The sequence below is a fragment of the Pseudochaenichthys georgianus genome, chromosome 17, assembly GCF_902827115.2.
Source record: "Pseudochaenichthys georgianus chromosome 17, fPseGeo1.2, whole genome shotgun sequence".
Lineage (NCBI taxonomy): Eukaryota > Metazoa > Chordata > Actinopteri > Perciformes > Channichthyidae > Pseudochaenichthys > Pseudochaenichthys georgianus.
The window spans coordinates 9826966-9847537 of NC_047519.1; the positions used below are offsets into that span (position 1 = coordinate 9826966).

The 20572-nt window shown below is 40.2% G+C and overlaps 1 protein-coding gene across 2 annotated transcripts in view; it reads left to right on the forward strand.

Annotated features, from left to right (window-relative positions):
- The first annotated feature begins 272 nt into the window (after positions 1-272).
- Positions 273-20572, forward strand: part of LOC117461795 (carboxyl-terminal PDZ ligand of neuronal nitric oxide synthase protein-like) — a 57005-nt gene continuing 36705 nt past the window's right edge. The window contains exons 1-7 of one of the 2 annotated variants that reach the window (XM_034103753.2): positions 273-749; positions 2031-2102; positions 4732-4824; positions 4913-4971; positions 5055-5163; positions 10602-10731; positions 11133-11260. In XM_034103753.2, coding sequence (XP_033959644.1) covers positions 645-749; positions 2031-2102; positions 4732-4824; positions 4913-4971; positions 5055-5163; positions 10602-10731; positions 11133-11260 — 696 coding nt within the window. In that variant the 5' untranslated portion in view covers positions 273-644. The remainder of the gene's footprint in view (positions 750-2030; positions 2103-4731; positions 4825-4912; positions 4972-5054; positions 5164-10601; positions 10732-11132; positions 11261-20572) is intronic. The other variant, XM_034103754.2, reaches the window with a different exon arrangement.

Consider the following 20572-nt stretch of genomic DNA (forward strand, 5'->3'; position numbering starts at 1 on the left):
CATTTCAAGCATCAGTCATGAATCAGAGTAATATAAGAAGTTATAAAAATAGAGGAATATTCCAGGATATCACAGTGCGGATAATCCTTTTTCATCTTGGACTTTTAGGATTTATTTTGAGAGTGAATGAGTTTAAATTAATCCCCCAGCAGTCAGTTCGAGGTTGTTCCCTGTGAAGCCACTAGGTGTCCCACAAACACCCAGCAGCTGTGTGTGCTGAGTCCTCACACGCACACTCATCTGTTAGTCCTCACACACCCGGTGTACCGGCTAATAGGCGCGCGCTGCAGCTGAATATGAATCGCTCGCTATAATAAATTAGTGCCAGTTTGGTGCCGCGGTGCCTCGAGGAAAAAACAAGCAGGTGCTGAGATCCGTGCGTCACAGGGACCGGAGGCGGTGTGTTTGCTGTGCTGCCTCGGACCGTGAAGGGGTCATTAAGTGCGCCCACCGATCACCGATCAGCGCCTTAATTGAATAAAAAAAAACGTGCCGATTGCGTGCCGATCCACCCGGATGACCTCCGGAGTGACGGAGGGGACAGTGCGGGGGGGAGTCAGCGCCGGAGGAGATGCGTACATCTGCAGGTGCTCTAGCGCTGTCGTAAAACGGGAGTCGGCGGCGAGGCAGCGATCATCAGAGCGATGCCAGGGGTAACCAAGTACAATTTAGTGGATGACGCGCACGATTTGAGGATCCCCATGCACAACGACGAGGTTTTCAAGCATGGGGTGTGCTTCGAGGCAAAGGTAAGGAGATCTGCAACAGATACTCTGTGTGTGTGTGTGTGTGTGTGTGTGTGTGTGTGTGTGTGTGTGTGTGTGTGTGTGTGTGTGTGTGTGTGTGTGTGTGTGTGTGTGTGTGTGTGTGTGTGTGTGTGTGTGTGTGTGTGTGTGTGTGTGTGTGTGTGTGTGTGTGTGTGTGTGTGTGTGTGTGTGTGTGTGTGTGTGTGTGTGTGTGTGTGTGTGTGTGTGTGTGTGTGTGATGACATCCCACTGATACTGAGTCAATGATATTTCCATCCATGGGTTTATTCTGTGTTCAAAAGTACATTATAATAATACTTGAGATATTTTATCCAATTTGTGTGACTTTGAAATGTTTGCCATTGATTTTAATTCACCATATCTGCATAGAGATATAGCTGATAGCTTGATGTATGCTGACATCATTTATTTCTCTCATTCATTTTTAGTTTTTTATTTTTGTTATTAGTCTGTCGATTATTTTCTAAATTAACCGATTAGATGTTGAGACAAACACATTTTTATTTTTTATTTACTAACTTATTTACATAGGTTCAGCACTGCTGCAAATAAAGTTTATTTTATTGTTTGTATGACCATTCGTCTAACAATTATTGTCTCGATTAATCGATTAGATGTTGGCTTAAAATATGTATAATGTTTGACCTTGCTTGCATTGAGATGTGTTTCCTTAACTGATGACTTGATGTCCGAGGCATTATTCATTCCCCCCTTTTTAGACAAATCCATAAGTTCACAACTGGAGCTACAAATAAAGTGTATCTATTGTTTTTTGACTATTAGTCTGACAATTATTCTCTCGATTAATCGATTGAATGTTGGGCCCAATTTAGATTTGTTTCATCTTTTGTACCTTGCTTGCATTGAGATGTGGTTCTTTCTTTGTATATTGATGTATACTGACTGTGTATTTTATATATTGAAAAACCTATAACTGGAGAACTGGGGCTGCAGTAAATTGAATATATTTTGATCTGTTGACAAAATAAGACATTTGAAGACATGCATTCTTTTCGGAAAACTTACTGACGTTTTTCCACCATCTTTCTGACTTTGTATAGACCAAATCAGTGATTCATCGAGAAAGTTATCAATAGGATATTCAACAATAACATGAATAGCTAGTTACAGCCTTAAGGATTATTAAAGAGAATTATGAACAAGCAGTCAACTACCAATCTGCCAGCCCAGCACCGCCCTGTAATCACTGCCATTCATTCCTTCAAACTACCAATCCTAAAACCTCTTTCTTACACTCTTCAGTACATCGGCAGTCTGGAGGTGGGTCGCCCCGGCAGCCGGATGGAAATCGTCGCTGCGATGAGGAGAATCAGAGTAAGACATATACGTGACTCTGAACCCCGCCACGGATCTTGACCCTTGTCAAGCAGTCCCAACACATTAGGATTGATGCCGGTGCACACACATGAACTCTTTGTTCCCCCTGTGTGTTATGTCTCTCCTTGTGTCCCCTACTCTCTTCAACATCCTCTTTACACACAAATTACCAGTCTGTGTAAAACTCCACACTCGGCAGATTCAGTGGGCTGTCAGGAGCGGTTTAAATCACGGCAGGATTCTCTGGGATGTTATGTCTGATGAGAGGTAAAGCGTGCAGGTTTATATGTGATACTGTTCAAGGGAAAAAACAACAGCTCTGGAGCGTTTCTTTTAGGCCAGACAAGGCCACAAATTACACAGGAGGGGATTTAGCTGCTCGTCAGCTGTTGGATCTAATCCAACACTAGAGTAATTGAGTCGGTCAGAGGTCGCTCCCAACCCCAGTGACACCCTGGACGCACGTAATCCTGATCCCTCGTGTACAGTGCAGTATAATTGCCATTTGATTGTTCCGGGAAAGATTTAGAGAAGCTATAATGCTTCATTTCCTGGCTCAAAAACAGATTTCCGGATTGGAATCTCGAACATTTCTAAATGTCAGATTTTTATCAAATTTCTCATAAAGAAGCTTTTGATACAAATGTGGAAAGAAAAAACACTAATTAAATGAATTAACTAGTAATACTCTCTGCTTCTTGGGAGACAAACTCATATTAAAAGCTAACTAACTCACAGCAGCTTAGAGGGAGTATGACAGGAGAGTTGTCACTACCTGTAGAGCATTAGTTGTGATTGGGGACTGAGGATGATGCATGAAAATGTAACATGAACACCTTCTTCGCAGCATCCGGACTAAAACCACCAGATTCAGAGACAGTTTCATTCCACAGGCAATAAGACTGCTACACACCTGTTGAAACAACATCCATAACATTCATCTGCTACTTAGTAATTATTTATCTATTTCTCTAATATATCATTCCAATAACTTGCATATAGACTCTTATTGCACTATTTCACTTTTTTTAAACTATATTTCTATTTACTATATGCTTGCACTATATTTTTCTGTTTTTCTGTGTTATTGTGTTGCACTTTTGGAGGAGCCTGTGACCTAAGATTTCCATCGGCATAACTACACTGTAGCTATGTTCGCATGACAAAATAAAGAACCTTGAACCTTCTGTGTTCCACGTCATCAGCCCTCTGACAGCAGAAAGACGGATGGTCCGCACTTTGCATGTGTGTGCATTATCCTGCGACACACATTGTGGGAGTCGTGTCCTTCACCTGGGCAACTACGACGGAGGATTCCTCCCACACAACAATAAGACGGATGAACCAGATGAGGGCGAATGAGGAATAAGGGACCAATGGAGCTTCTAATGAGGCGCCCTGTCGGTTACGATAATCGTTTTTCTCAAGGACGTAGAGGATTCGCTTCAATATTGGGGGAGACACGTCAACAGTTGAAATGTCAAACTCACATTTCCTGCATTTTAGGGACATGTTCATGGCGGAACTGTCTTTTTCTAGTTAAACCTAAACAGGAATGCATGCGCTGGGAGATAATTACAAATACATGACTGAGAATGTAATGCTTTAAGGCTCTCTGGCATTCTCCATTACTTTCAAATGATTTTCAATTACTCTCCTGTAGATGAATTTTTCACATGTCATGCTTTCCTGCCAGAACCCGTCGAAATGATTCACTCCTATGTGAATGTTGGTGTCATGTTTTGGGGAGGGATTGCTTTAATTGTCCCTGCAGTATAGAACCTATTCACATCATGATTCAAAATGTATACAAATTCATTTAAAGACCACTGGACTCAGAAAAGAAAAGGAATATAACAAGAATAAAGTGTAATGAGAATAATGTCCTATATTGTATACCCTTACCTTAGCTTACCGTATCTTACTAGATATTGACAAACATCAGTGGTTGAATTTACATTTTGTTATCAAAATTATTCTTTTTTTTGGAATTTCACTACCTCTCATTATCGTCCTCCTTATCGACATTACCACATTCTGCGCCTTTTCTTTACTTTCTGTGACATCTTATTTTGAAATGACGATATACGAATGAAAAGAGAGTTCCAAGACGGCAGAAGGTTGTTGTTTTTACACAAACCAAAGAAAGATGACATAGAATATCCAATACCGAGCGGCTGGCAGTTCGTTTCAGACACATTTCACAGAACTCCACTTGATCAAGTAATCATCTGATGTCGGACGCTGTGTTTTTAAAGCATGGCGCATTATTTGGCAAAAATCCATGTGGTTCTTAGATCACTGGCCCTTACATGTTTGAGTCTGAGCTCGCAGAGGAGTTTGCGCTCTCGCATTAATCAAGAAGAGGGATGAAAGTGTCCCACACATTCTGCCTCCATCTGGGAACGCTGCCTTTAAAAGCTTAAGCCGCTCCCAGGGACACGAATCTGACAGTGTTTACTCAATCGCACATTTCATAGAAGAAGAAGATTGTCAAAAAATATCTTCCTCTCTGCGTGATCCCTTCCCCTCTGTTCCAATATAGCCTTTATCTTGTGTGTCACACCTTGTATAATATTCAATTCCAAACTGGAATGTTAATTTAAATGTCGTTTTTCCTTTGCAGTATGAATTCAAACTGAAGAATATAAAGAAAAAGAAGGTCAACATTGTCGTGTCCACTGATTATGTCAAAGTCATCTTGCGCAAAAAGAGGAAGGTCAGTCTTGTGACTTTTAAATGACTCCTTTTCGTTTTTTAGAAAACATTGGTTTTTTAACCGTCAATGTGTTTTTGTGTTGGGACAGAGAAAAGGGTGGTCGTGGGATGAGAACACAGTCATGGTGGCACAGGACCCCATCTACAGGTAGGTGTTCAAATCGAATACAAAAAACTAAGCAATTTGTAACCAACTCATTGAAATGTTGTCTGACATCTTGCTTTTAACAGGATCTTCTATGTCTCACATGACGCCCAAGACTTGAAGATCTTCAGTTATATCGCCAGAGAAGGACAGAGCAACATTTTCCGCTGCAATGTGTTCAAGTCAAAGAGGAAAGTAAGTGTAACTGTTCAATCAATTGATGCTTCGAGTATTTGTCTGTGTAGCTGAAGCGTATGGAGATTCTAGCCAATGTCTTCTTTGATGGTGTGGTCCAGTGTTTTAGTTTAGTTTATTTATGTATAGTGTCGTGGACGGTCCCCATCGATGAACTCTCACGAAAACAGTAAATGGTGCAGCTTTAGCCGACATGGCTACTTTCCAGCTGTTGTCCCCGGCCAGATGGTAATAGACACCCTTAAAATTACAATATATCAACAGCATTAGTTATAAGAAAATATATAAAATAAAATAAAAAGGAGGAAAGACAAGTAGATACCGGTGTGAGGATAAAAGAGAACAATAAACAACACACGTTACTACATACAGCACATGTCACATATAGCACATCACAATCACATCACAGGAACGAGGGGCAACATCCATGATCACAACAAGTAACACTCACGCCATACTCAACACAGACTAGTGTGTGCAGGTGGAGTTCTCAGTGAACCATGTTTGTAAGTGAGCTGTGAAGGTGGGATGTGTGTGTATGTCTTTGATTTGAGTGGGTAGAGAGTTCCAGTTTTGTATTGCTGTGACCGAGAATGATGGCTGACCAAAAGTACTCTTCCTGAATGGCACTGATCGGTCGCCACGTGTGGAGCTTCTAGTGGTCCGTCTGGTGTTGTTACGTTGAGTAACCAATGAGCTAAGAGGGGGAGGGGCTGTATTGTGCAGGATTGTGTACACCAGAACGATGTTCCTATACTTTATTAAATCTCCCCAACTCAGGATGTTATGCTTGTTGAGGATGGTACAGTGATGGGAGCGGTTAGGTTTCTGGTCCAGTCTAAACCGGTTTGATTTGGCTCTGGTCAGTGGTTCGATCCCTAGTCTTGCAGCCAAGATGTCAAAGTGTCCTTGAGAAAAATACAGAACCCTGAATTGCTTCCGTAGGCATGGCCAACGGTGTAGAGGTGCTTCGTACGCCAATGTAGTGTAATGTAAGAACTGACATTGGTCATTATGACACGTTCTGTCAAATTCATCATTTGCCTCCAATCCTAAACCTTTGACGATGGCGTTGCGGTGCTAAATTCAACTTGTATTGCATTATAGCCGATATATGATGTACTCTAATCCATTATGCAACACAAGGACAACTCCGCCATGGATAATGGTGCGTTCAAATAACATCTTTCACATTTTGTTCAGAGTTGAATGTGGTTTCTCCAACTTGTTTATGAGATCTAAGTTGTGCTTTGGTAACAACATTGGCGTTCTCCTAACTTTGGTGTGTTTATTATAAGGACTTCTGACTTCGTTTTTTGTATTAGCTTTAAATTGTACTGTTGAAACAACATGGACGCTACAAAGATGACATGTGGTATGAATTGCATTGAGCCTGTAAACATACCATTGATATCTATTTTTCGAGTTGAATCTTTAGCAACTCGTTTTTTCACGATCATTCCTACACCATGAGTACTGCACTAATCTGGCAATGTTAACACAAAGTAACCCATATTGTGAATCCTCCCTGTGATTTGGAGCCACTCCAAAACCTAATGGGTTCTTCCTCAGCCCATGCTTCACCCTTCCTCCAACTGTCACACAAATCAGAACATTAGTTATTCCCTAATCCTGCTGACTGACAGACAGCAGTTGGCTAATGGAGCCATGTTGAGAGCCATGAGCACGCAACCCTGGCCCGGAGTCTTTCTCCTAGTTATGGTCTGACTGTGGCCAATAGCCCCTTTTATATTAGAACTAGTTAGCTAAGGACATACTTGTAGTAAGGTTTGTCACATTTTGGAAAGGCTACAGGTCTCACACTGATACCATTCTTTGTACTAAGCTAACCCGTTTTTTTTCCTGTACAGAAACGATAAAGGTGTCAAATGTTGTCCTGTAACTCATCAAGAAATCTAAATAATATTTTAAATGTCAAACTATTTCTTTAAAAATGTACGTATTCAGGGGGAAGGAAGAGGACAGGAAGTTGGGAAGTATTAAGAGATGGACAAACACATTGTTGGTTTTGGTATTATCATGGATTTTGTTGAAAGTGCAGAAGATCTCCAGCTTTCCAGTCTACACGGCAAGTCAATCATTCCTTTGTGTTTTCAGCACCGTGCTGTGCGCATAACTGCTAAGGATGACATTATGGCTGTGTCTGGGGGATGTATTGTCCTAATGGACCCTGCATGAATCTGACTGATAGACATTTATTTATTTATATATTTATTTGACAGGGACAGTGCACATTGATTGACATTTCTGTAAATGCGCCAGAGTTAGCCAACAGGCTATTTCTCGTCTGTAGTCCCTGGACAGATGTTGAAAGTCATCCTAAAAACAAAAATGCATGCATGTGCTTAAATGCTTATGAATGTGCACATATGAGCATATCGAGCTGATGTAAAAGACAGAGCATCAGTTAGGTGAGGTGGACTCCATTACCCTCACCATGGATACCAGACTGACAGTGACTTAGTGAAGCTGAATACTAATCATTCTGGTGGGAAGAGAAAAGAAGAGGGCTGTTTACACTCGGTGCTTGGAGACATTTTCACCAATGCCGAGCAAACACCCACTACAGCGTCAGGGACACGGCAAGTGGTGCCTGACTACAGCCCGGGGGGCCATGGAGCCTTATCAGGGTGCACCAAGCATGTGCGCTTCAAGTAGGAGGAGATGGACCCGGCCGCTGATAGGAGGAGATTTGATTTATTTTCGTCATAGCTGGGCTCAGATGTCAGAGACTATTGTGTTTGGCCTTGGGAGAGAAACATCAGAAACTGTATATCGTGAATACCCTAGCCCCCAATAAGTGAGCCTGACTTTATAGAAAGTGTTCGAAAGATTCCTTCCCATTGGCTTCCATTGAAAAGAGATGTATGTAAATCAGCAGATCTTTTCCTATTTTCTTTGTCAATGTAATGACCCAGTAAGGACTCTTGAGAAGTCCTTTGGTGCTAAAAGTTAGGAAATGCCTAACTCCAAATCCGGAGTAATTTTCCCTCTGCATCCATGGAACTACCTAAAGTGCTTCCTAAAGAATTAAACACAAGATTGTTCTTTTTCAGTCTGGGGTCTTAAAGATACAGCCGCTAAAACTAAGCGTTTCAGGCAAAAGGTGAATACTGGTATATTCAGACCGACAATATGAAACACATTCTTTTTTAAATAAAGCATATAAACATGTTGTAGTAGAAACCCAAAAGACTACATGAACCTGAAAATAAGCACGATATGTCCCCTTTAAAGAAACAGTTTGCTACTTTTTGAGTTATTATAAATGAGAAGTTTTGTCAGAAACAGGTGTATCGCCAAGTAGGTTTACACATACAAGGAATTTGTATAATGGGGCAAACATAAAAACAATAGAGGAATGAAATTGTTAACGGAGGGACAAAGGAACAATATAAAACATTTTTGAACAATATTTTAAAATGCATTATACAATAAAAAACGTTAACCTTAAAATATAAATGTAAAAAATGTACAACCAAGTAAGTACAACAAGAATATAATATATATATATATATATATATATATATATAATACGTGCACTATAACAGAATTTAAAGTGAAAGAGCTGTTTTTCTTCACTTTTTAACAGCATTGTGTATAAATGTACAAACAATCCAGGGTATACAGGGACTGCAAACAAAATGTAATTCTATGGAGCCTACTTTAATTCCATAAATCAATTTCATGACTCTATCGCGGTGTTATGTTTCACGCCTTTTCACTCGATTGAACTGCTGTCAGGCTTGACTTTTCTTGACTTATTGACTGAATGCCTCAGGCAGGATCGGCCTCCAGAGGCAGACGACAATAACACGTTTATTTCAACCCTCGGTTCTGCCACTATTCAAGATAGAAAACACAAAAAAAAAGCACCTTCAGTGGGCAGGAGGGAGGACAGGTTTAATTCCAGTGGATTTAGGAGGCTGCCACATGACTGCATATTAGGGCTTTAGAAAAATAAAGAAAATAACTGCAACTGTCTCAAAAAGCCGCATTGAATTTTATTTCCTGTGTGTTCAATTTGGGAAACACTGATAATAACCTCTTTTGAGCCTGTACAATCAATTGTTTACATTTTGTGATAACAATATTGATTACTTATGGAGGACGTTTAAAATGATTGATTCATGTCTACAATTCCATACAAATTCAAGGTGCAACATCATAATAGCGTATGACCAACAGGCCCATATTGATTTATTCTCACATTAGACAAAGTAAGGCAGCACATATTTGCAGTAGAGAAGCTGAAACTAGTTAAAGTCTCTAATTAATCATCAAAATTACCCAGAGACCCAGAACAAGATCTGATCGGTTGCTTTCTTTTCTAACACAAAACCACTGAAATGCGTAGTGCATGGTCCGAGAAGGACAAACAAATTAACGTAACACTGTAATATTACAGATCAACAACACAGATACGATTCTCATTTATTCATTTTATTTATATAATTAAATCGATTTTTTTGCTTGATTTATCTGAGTGTTCCAGGGTATTCTCTGAATACCTTGAAGGCCCTGACGGTTTGCCACTGCTTAATACACCCATGAACCTACCAATGAAAGTGCACTACATTATTTATTGCAAGCCAATCAGAGCAGACTGTGGTTTTCCGGGAGGCGCTCTTAAAGAGACAGGCGCTAAAACAAAGCGTTTCAGACGGATGGTGAATACAGATACATTCAAACAGACAGTATGATAAAAACATTGTGTTTTTGGAGAAAATAAAGCATATAAACAATATAAAGTAGAAACCCAAAATACTATATCACCTAAAATCAAGAATGATATGTCCCCTTTAAAAGAATAGTTTGCTCATTTTTGAGTTACTGTAAATTCGACTTTTCCTTTTTATTGACCTGATGACTGACTCACATACTGAGCTTCCTGAAATAACAAAACACTTTATTTTACTTCCTATGCATTCAAGTCTACTTACCTCTGAAATCGACCAATCCTTCGCTATGACAGGCGAACGTGTGCAGAGCAGATAGACAAGGACGGGCAGGTGAAGCTCTGTGATATCTTCTGACTTTGGTCTCTATCTCCCCTCATGATTCCCCATGCCTTCATTTCCACTTGCTCCCATTTTCATCCTTGTTCTATTTCTCATCTTCTTTCTATTTACGTGTGCTCCAACACACACATGTTCATTCTAACTACTTCCTGTGCAACTCTTCTGGCACCTCATCCCCCCCCCCCCCTACTGCACCCTCTCATTTCTGATTCTGTCCTTACTGTGCCTCACAGCTGCTTAACCCGCTTCTGCTCTCAACACACACACACACACACACACACACACACACACACACACACACACACACACACACACACACACACACACACACACACACACACACACACACACACACACACACACACACACACTATCTCACTGTGTCCTCCCTTCCAGTCCCAGGCCATGAGGATCGTGCGCACCGTGGGTCAGGCGTTCGATGTGTGTCACCAGCTGACCCAGCAGCAGAAGAGCGATGACCAGGAGGATGAGGAGGGCAAGGCGGAGGAGTCGGAGGCGTTGCCAGGTGACTCACGTGCACACAAAATTGCAACAACAAATACTTTTCCGTCGTTCTCTTTCTGTCCCACACAGACACTCAATCTCCTTTCTACTCCTCATACACTCCAGGCCTTCTCTTCCTCTCTATCCTCCTCCTCCCCATACCTCTTGGAGAAGAGATGTCATTATCCACCACTGCTGATTTTTTTTGTCAGCATCCACTCTGGCTGCAGATGTGTTTTAGTAAATCTGGCCAGCCATTGATCAAAGCTCTTGCTTGTGTGTGGGCTTCTGACAGCTCTTCGCCTGTTGCTGCTGCTGCTGCTGCTGCTGCTGCTGCTGCCATTGCCGCTAGATATATTGCAAACTATAAAGCTCAAAACTGCATTAAAGCGTCTCCTTTATATGTATCTGGTCTCTCTGCAGCGAAGAAGAGGTTTGCATTGTCGGAGGAGACCGACCTTGAAGCCACTACAGAGGAGAGCATTGAATGTGTCTCCTCGTCAGACCTGGAGAAGAGCAAAAAGGACGAGGCCCTCAGTAATGATGGGAAGGTAAAGTGCAGAAGTCCTTGATCATGTCATACAAAGCCCCGCAATGTGTCACTCCATTAGAAACACGGGAGGTCAGGTAAAACCTGCAGAGGGGAAGACGAGCCTGCAATGTGTCCTCTGCTCATATGGTTCCACTCTCTGTGAAACAACAGCTCACGTGTAGCACGGCCACCCACACATTTACATCAACCATTATTATTATTAACCTGATTCAATACAAACACTTTATTATCTAATAGCTACAGTGTTCTTGCTGGCGTAAATAACAAGTAAGTAAACTATGTACATGGAAAATATAATAATATTATACAAAATCTTAAATTAAATAGTGTACAGTGGAATGAAATGCCTGCTATCTTTTTCACAATCAAACGATTATTTTTCTTTTTTACAATATAGAAATGAAGAAAGAGTAGGAGGATAGTGAAAAAGGCTCTTTAGAAATGACTTGTTTTGTTCGACCTACAGTCAAAATGCCATACATTTTATATAAATGTTCAGAGAAGACTAAAAACTAAACATATTTGAGAGGCAACAAACTGATTGGGCTCGCTTCAGGTTGAGCGCTAATGTTAGATTAGCAGAAAACATGAGCTGTACATAAACTAATAGTTAAAGGGTACGGGTTAAAGAGGGTCTAATGAAAGACGCTTATTAGGTTGGGGGTTATGGGAAATGTACGATCCAGTTTATTTTGGAGTTTGGCATTTTCTAGTCACTGAAAGTCAGGATAACTGCTGAATCACAATACCTAAGGTCTTGCTACTGAACTGCTTCCCCCATGCAGTATGACACAAACAACTGATATGATCAATCTCCTTTTCCCTGTTGCACTAACATGAATATTCTGCCAGGCTCACAGAGAAAGTGTGGACATGTTGGCCTCATAAGGAGCCGTGTGAAGATCAGAAAATGGCACTGATGATGATGGGAGCGAGCCAACGGCGTCTTTAAGGCTTGTTTGTGAAAAAACACTCGAACCAGCTCTTCATTATTCATGTGATCGTATGGTTTATTAATGACAACATAGCGTGGCTTTCAAGCTTCGCTCCAGTAATCCTGTTGAACAAGCGGTGCAATGCTCTCTGAAATTCGTCAGCTCATTTTCCAGCTGCGCCTCTGTGGCACTCTCAGCTTTACACTGTTGTGCTGGCGACGAGCTAATTGGTTTATATTAAATGGATATTACATCGAGTTCTACGTGAGCCCGAGAATAGTGAATGCAACCCTGCAACTCAAACAGCAGTATTTCATGTCTGAAGTCACGATTTCTCCCTCCCGTGTGTGTGATGTGAAGGTCAAGTGTCCTTCACATGTAGGCATTAAGGACACAAGACTCCACCATATTGATCTCCCATCTCAGGTATAAGACGGCTAAGTCTTGCCTTTATGCCTTTTCCCACAGGAGCACTCTAACATCATTGTGTGAGTCATGATTCCCGAATGGCCAGCATCCAGCCCATCCAGCCTGTATTGATTCCACTGATTAAATCCCCATTAGTAAGCCCTCCTAACAATTAGATGTAATGACTGTACTCGTGAGATTTATTGAGCATGATGGGACTAACATGTACAATATGACTGATTTGTCATGCGTGTATTGTACATCATCAATCAAAGTCACCCGCTATTTGAATGTTTAATAGGTAACATTTCCCTAAGAGTAAAATGTCTAAGAGCTATTTTTTTATTGTGTTGTTTACATTTCCCTGAACAGGGTTTTGTCTAAACGCCCTCTTACTTTCGGCATGCGCCTTCATACCAGAATGCAGATTTCCCCCATAATATTATTAAAGTAATGCCAGAAAACAATATTTCTGTTCGTCAAAAACTGTATAATTACTCCAAGAATATGAAATAAATCTTGTCAAATAGACCTTCAGACGACATAGACAGCTTTGTTTTTACGGAGCTCTGGATAAATAGGGGATCGATGTCCGTTCGGTCTGCCGGTGGACGGGTGGCAGGCAGCAGGCTTGCACTGAAACTGTGATTTCTGAATTAGATCGTTTCTTTGACTGTCCTTTTTTCTGTAGAGGAAGTAAAGAAGGAGGATTTGTTTGTTGTTTGAGGTGCAATATATGACTCAGCAGCTTTAAGAAATTATGAAACTATTATTATCCGCTTCGCTCTTGCAGTGCTTCTCAAAGTGTGGTCCGCGGACCACTGGTGGTCCGTGAGCGCCCCCTAGTGGTCCGCGAGTATATTGGTAACATTTCACATTTGAAATAAATAAATACATTTAAGTTGTCCCCACTCTCGCGGGAATATCTCCGCAATGGAGCGCGCTAAAGTTTCACTTTCGATTGCATGATATAGCCCAGCGCAACACCTTTATCCCACTTGCTGCCACTTGTTTATACCATTTTCAGGCGATTTGTAATCTGTTCTAGAAAAACGATGCGATTTTGGATATTTGTGGAGTTAGGTGGTCCGCGAGTGTTTTTTTATTGGTGAAGTGGTCCTTGGTGTGAAAAAGTTTGAGAAACACTGCTCCAATGCATTATTTTTTGCCGGAAAGTGGGCGGGGCTGTAATTTTGGCCGGAAGGGACGTTAGGGCCCTCATAGAGAGGCTAAGCCCCGCCCTTCTACTTTCGTCCCATGGGACCTTATTTTGGAAAAAATATGTATGGTAGTCAATGGCGAGAGGGAAATTATTTTTCGATCTTGTTTGAATTGTGCCATGAATTACACATATGATGTGACAAAAAAAAGTTTGTCGGAAAACTGTGAAGTAACACTTATTTTTGTGTGAAACCGCTCAATGAACTACATCCCACATGGAAGGAATATATATGAACCTATATATTTTTAATATATGTCACATATATGTTTAACATATATGTGACATATCTGAAATTGGACCCCTACATATATGTCTCTGAACATATATGTACATATATATCCATATATGTACATATATATCCATATATGCACATATATGTACATATATGGGTGCAGTGTATATGCACATATATGCACATATAGGTTTCACATATATGCACATAGGTTTCACATATATGCACATATAGGTTGCACATATATGCACATATAGGTTGCACATATAAGTTTCACATATATGCGCATATAAGTTTAGCCTATATGTGCATATATGTTTATTTACACCTATGTTCAAGGTTTATACATAGCCTACCTACATAAAAAAATACAACACACAAAATGTATAAGTCATTAACATACATTTATTGTCAATAAATGTCAATTATTTTGTCTGCTTTTGGCGAGCCCTGAGCTCTGTCAGCTTGTTGTTGATGGCTGTACCCAGCTGGCCCTTCGTTGTGTGGCCACTTCTTCATTGTTGCCTCGACAGAGAAAAGAAAAGGACATAATGAGATGACAGTGTAAAAATGCCCCAAGTCTTCTACAGACTCCAAGCATTCCACTCCAAAGTGTTGCCAAACCACCTGGTGTAGTGTACACGAGCTCCCCTGTGAGTTTATTGGCAGATAAAGCCCAAAGCCTTTATTCAAACAGATGATCTATTTTATTAGTCATTTGTTTCATATATCATTACTATTATTTTTGAATTATCTGAAAAGTCAGTGCATTTACCAAATCTGTCTAAGAAGCTGCTAAGTTTACAATTATTAGTTAGAATTAGGTAAAGTTTGGCTTTTCAAAATACTGTTAAAAAAAAAAATGACATCACATGAACTTCACTTGTATACAAACAACAGAGATCATCAGCACAGGTTGTTTACCAGAAGAGCAATAACATATGCATTGCAATCAAGAACATTAATTAAAGACATGATATGGCACACACACAGTACAAAGGGCTGGTCATTGATTAAGGGTGAAGATGCTGGTTATTTAACACTGCAGAGGAGAACAATTAGTGTCATGGGGTTATTAACGACTACATATTCTATAACACAGAGGACACCACAGAGGAAGCACGCTAGCCCAGAACACGGGTTCTATTAGAAGAGAGGTGTGATCAAGAAGTGAGCAATTGAACATTTCGTGATCACCCTACAGGTGCTGATCCGTGCAGATACCATTACCGGGTGTCCTCCTCACTTAGCTGATGCTGATCCTGATCCTACCATTGATAGCTAATAAATAGTGAAACAGGGATGGTTAAAGTAGTCAACTTGAGGCATCTCTATTAACTTTTATTTTCCTTTCTAAATTCATTCGTTTTTACTCACCGATTATGGCCGCCTTTTCCCCTGGGTCCAGGGCTTCCAGCTGCTCCCCATCACCTCGCTTTGGCTTGCCACTTAAAGTCATATTTCATAATTATTATTTTGCAAATGAAAAGTGGGTAATCCTGCTGATCTGCAGCAGCTCATGTTTACATACTAATGGCCCACACTTTAGGCTAGAGTGGTTGTCCAGGGACAAATGACACTCAAGGTTCCTCGGGGGTGTTCCAAATAGACCCATACACATTTGGTTTCCAATCATACACTCTGAGTTATGGGGGTCCTTGAAATGATAAAGTTTGAGAACCACTGGGCTAGAGTGTGGGACAATTGTAAAAAAAAACATTACTCGTAACAAATTGCAGCAGCGAAAACAGAGAGTAAGAAAATAGTTCAGTTTTTCCATTCTTAGGTGAATCAGTTTAGAAAGAAAAACACATGTAAACTGCCTTTCTTTATTAATGACAGGATTGATTTAAAGAGATTTTGAACAGTAGCTTTTTTTTGTTACCGTTGCGGTTGCTCTGAAGCAGGGCTTCAAGGGGAAATGTGCCGAGGAGGAGAGTTCGCACCATTGCTGTGCCAGAGGTGGTGTGGATGGATGCCTTCCACGCATCTCTTTTGCAAAAGACTCCTGACCCCTTCACAATTTCAATCTGAAAAATACATCACATATAAATGTATTAGTAGGCCTACAACTTTCACAAATATATTTTATGGAATATCACAATTGATTATTAATTAACATTATACAAACTAACATAGTTTGTATAGATCAGTAGTAAATAGTTGCTGCACAAGAATGATAAAGGCACTAAAGTAACAAATCAGTGTCCTAAACTTGATCTAACATGGGCGCGCACGGTAATACATCAGTTCTGCAGTTACCCATCAAAAAAATAACCACTGTCCAGATAAGATTTTCATGTAACCTATACCTTAAGAATATGCATCTACTTACTGTCTCTGGAGCTTCGGTTCTCTCTCCATGGATCTGGAAATTAAACAGTGACATGACAAAATGTATACGGTTAACTTTTACAGTGGTAATAACTGGGACATATGGACACAAATAACCCTATATACGTTGTTTTATGTCAAATAGCAAAAATATCCAATCTATATGTTTTCCCGCCTCCCGCCTTGTTATTTCCACCATCACCACCACCATCATCATCGTCATCACCAGGCTGCTTCTTCTGAGGCTCTGCAGCTGCCACAGTATTGTGAGGCTTGTTACAAGAGAAGAAAGATTAATTAAAGGGGGATGAAATTATTTTGTAGTTAGCTTTCTATGACATATGAGTCATGACTAATTTGTCCAAGGTTTTTGTCCATTGATTTGATTTCCTTTATGATATAATACACATGTGAAAGCGGAGGTTCTTGGCCTGTTGGCAATGAACAATTTGGCACTGTTGAGATTAGCCCTGGACAAACACACATTTGTAGACTATTGCCTCCTACAGAGTCACACCATAAAATATGCATCCTTAGAACAAGAAAAATGTTACTCACCTGCAATTCTTTTGAGGTTGCTGCACACTTGTTAGGGAAGGAAGACAGTATGTTATCATTTTTGAACAATTACAAATACAAACAGCAGGTGAATTGCCCTAATCAGCCTAGTAACATCATACAAATCTGATTAAGTAACAAGTAAAATAAAGTGATACAAATAAGAGGAACTTAGTCTTCCAGCAAGCGAGGCGATGTCCTCCTTCATTTGAGGAATATCTAGTGTGGGGTTGGACAGAAGGGAACATATAAAATTACACCAATTACAATCATCAGATCACCATAGCTGCAAGCAACTTGGATGCTATTTGCATCTAAGTTGTCACACGGTCCATTGACAGCACATTTACAAAACAGAAAAGTCCTATCAGATTGTATTAAACCAATATTGCAATACAATAATACTTACGCTTTATTATGAGGTCTTTCAAATGATCATTTTCATTTTTCAGGGCCAAGTGTGCATCCCTCAACTAGCGCTGTCAAAGTCAATGAAGCTGTCTAAGAAATCTATGAAAATGTTTAATTTACAACACAATTGTATACGATATGTAGTGGGTGTCCCTGCTTCTCCTCTCTCTCAGCTAAGGGGTCCTTGGTCTGAAAACGCTGCCTGGTTTACAGGCTGTTGTTCATTTAATTAATTACTAAAGCTAAATAAATATGGATAGCGCGTACATACTTGCAACCTTGATGATCCTGGCTTGATACACCGGCCACTGTCTATTCAACCCAGTCTCATAAAAAAACGTGTAATAACTACGTTGGTCCACAACGTAGGACGTAGTATTTCTACGAAAACGCCTCTGAAATTGTAAAATGCCTACGTTTTTTTTCACCATTCATTCCAATGGCTGGCGTCTATGTCACGTGATCTTCACATTTCTCCCTGCAGAAAAAAAAACATGGCCGACATTCGTTTTATTCTCGGTGTAAAATGCCTATTTTAAGGTTAGTTTGGCCATTAAAATGCCCTTTGATGTCATTTGATGCGAGAAATACGAGTTGTTATTTCAGATTATGTGTGCAGTGGATGTACATGATCTTTAGTTTGCTAGTTATTATGAAGATTACTTCAAGAAATTGTGTCTATATAACGTTTTCATTGTTACCAAGGTGGTTGCTAGGGACGCTGCTATCGATATTATTTCTGTTATGTTGTGTAAAATGGTGTTATCTTTATTGCTACCCCCTTCCCCGTCAATGTATAGTGTTGGTCCACAGTGCAAACGTATTAGTTTAACAAAATCCGCATCTAAAATTGTGGCATAGTGTGGTGCCGAGAGATGGGAGTCGGAGGCGGGGTATCAAAGGTACAAGCTAGACTTTTATTTAGCATCTCAAAACACATGTAAACAGCTTCATGCCCGGGAAGCTGCCGGGAAGCGAAGACCGGCAGAGACAGGAAGTCCGGCTCACTAAAATGTCCGTGCAGAACAATACCCTAACCCATAGATCCGTGGGTGAATAATGTCAATCACCACAATAGATACGTTATTTTCCCCTGTGCAATTCTCCATTTACTCAACAATAACACATAATTATCCTTGTGTTTATTTATTTGTTTGATTAATAAACACAAGTTGGAGTCCGTCAGGACCGAGGGTCAGAGCAGCTCATTTGCTTTACAGAATATTACACCCGGAAGTAAGTATTCTCTCCGCTTCGCTTGACAAACCCCGTGATAGTCCTCAAGCTCTGTGATTGGAGAGTGTTCAGAGCGTCGACCACAGCACTTGAAATGGGATGGAACCACGGCAGACTGTCCAAAACTGGATTTGAACGGGTCCACCGCGTCCCGTCCCTCCCCCCGTCCCCCGTCCCCAGAACTACACATGCTGGCTATTGTGTGTTTCGCAACATGTTCTCTATCTATGGCACGTCTCTACTGGGAGTTGTAGTTTTAAAAGACGTTTTCATATTTCCCATAATAAGAAGTTGCCAGTATTAAACTGTGTACATCCCTGGAGGTTTAGGGGATAGGAAACACTCAAATTTAAAACATATAATTAATAAATGGGTGAAAATTGCTTGTGCCCATTATGGGCAGCATTAATATATACCCACATGTAGTGTTAATTTCGTCAGCTATTTTAAAATTTTGTTTTAGTCTTAGTCCTGTGTTACATTTTCTTTTTAGTTTTAGTCATATTTAGTCACCTTCATCCTGTTTTTATTTTGTCAAGTTTTAGTCGACTAAAAGTCTGAGCATTTTAGTCTTATTTTAGTCAAAGAAAACTAATTATTTTAGTCTACTTTTTGTCAATGAAAACTGTTGAGTCTTTTTTAGTCATCAGATTATATAGAACATTTCAGTCAAACTAGTCTAGCCAAAACCAATAATTTGTCATTTTAGTATATAAATAAATAAGATTATCTTGTCCTTATTTGATGAAAAACACAGGTTGAATGATTAAGCAGCTTTGCAGAGAGTATCTGGTCAGGTTTGTGGTGTTTTTACCAGCTGTGGCCACATTGCTTCCCTTCTGATAAAACAATGCATTCGCTTTTTTTCTCCGCCTCATTGTAGCGAAAAAGGGCCCAAATATCACATCGTTTCTTTCTCCCAAGCAGTGGTGGCTTTAGACTTTTTCGTTGTCAGTCATTTTGACGGACAGGATCGTAACATTTCTGTCATAATCCATTATTATACGTCGAGTGCACAATTTATCACTCACTCGCGCAGACGGGGGGATTTTCGGTTAACGCGACCACTGCTCCTAAGCCCTGTTGTTGCCATTTTATTTTCTGTTAAATAAGGTTAGTTAGACCATGAGTTAGACCACGAGTTAGACCATGAGTTAGTTAGACCCAAGTCTTCCTGACAGTTCATATTGTGCCGCTGCCCGGTGTAATTCAAATATACCGCCGCGCGCAGCACAGAAACAGCTGCTGCTCTGCCGCAGCACCGGAAATGGAACTGCTGGGAGAAAAACTAACTATCAGAGATGTAATGTATGTTATCTTTGATAATATTTCGTCTCCTCATTTTTCGTCAACGAAAGTAAAGAGAGATTTTGTCATAGTTTTTATTTAGTAAACTACATTTTCGTCTCGTCACTTTTCGTCAACGATATTGCATGATGATTTCGTTACAGTTATTGTTTACTGCCGTCGTTGCCGTCTCGTCATCGTCTCGTTTTCGTCATGGAAAAAAAGGTCGTTGACGAACATATTTCGTCATAGTTTTAGTCAACGAAATTAACACTACCCACATGACAGCTAAGGTCAGAAGAGCTTTATTTAACAGCTGGTCTTATGTCTGTGACCCCTCCTGTTGTTCATTGATAAGCCTGAAACATGCACTTGTCAAGGTTCAGAGGCACATTGTGCAAATATGGCAGTAGCCATCGATCATCTTAAGATAAGATATACTTTATTGATCCCAAGTTGGAACATTTGCGTTACATCAGCATGTGTATAGTTGTAAATATGCAGTGGTGTTTATTTGTAAATCATTTAGTATAATCACACAAATTCTGTGTTTTATATTTAATAATTCTGTGTTCTTTATTTATTGATTGTTCAATACCTGACAAGGTCGGAGATGAAAAACTTTGGTCACAGGTTCCTCAACAGTGCATTACAAGACATCTATCAATATGTGTGTATACCTCCACC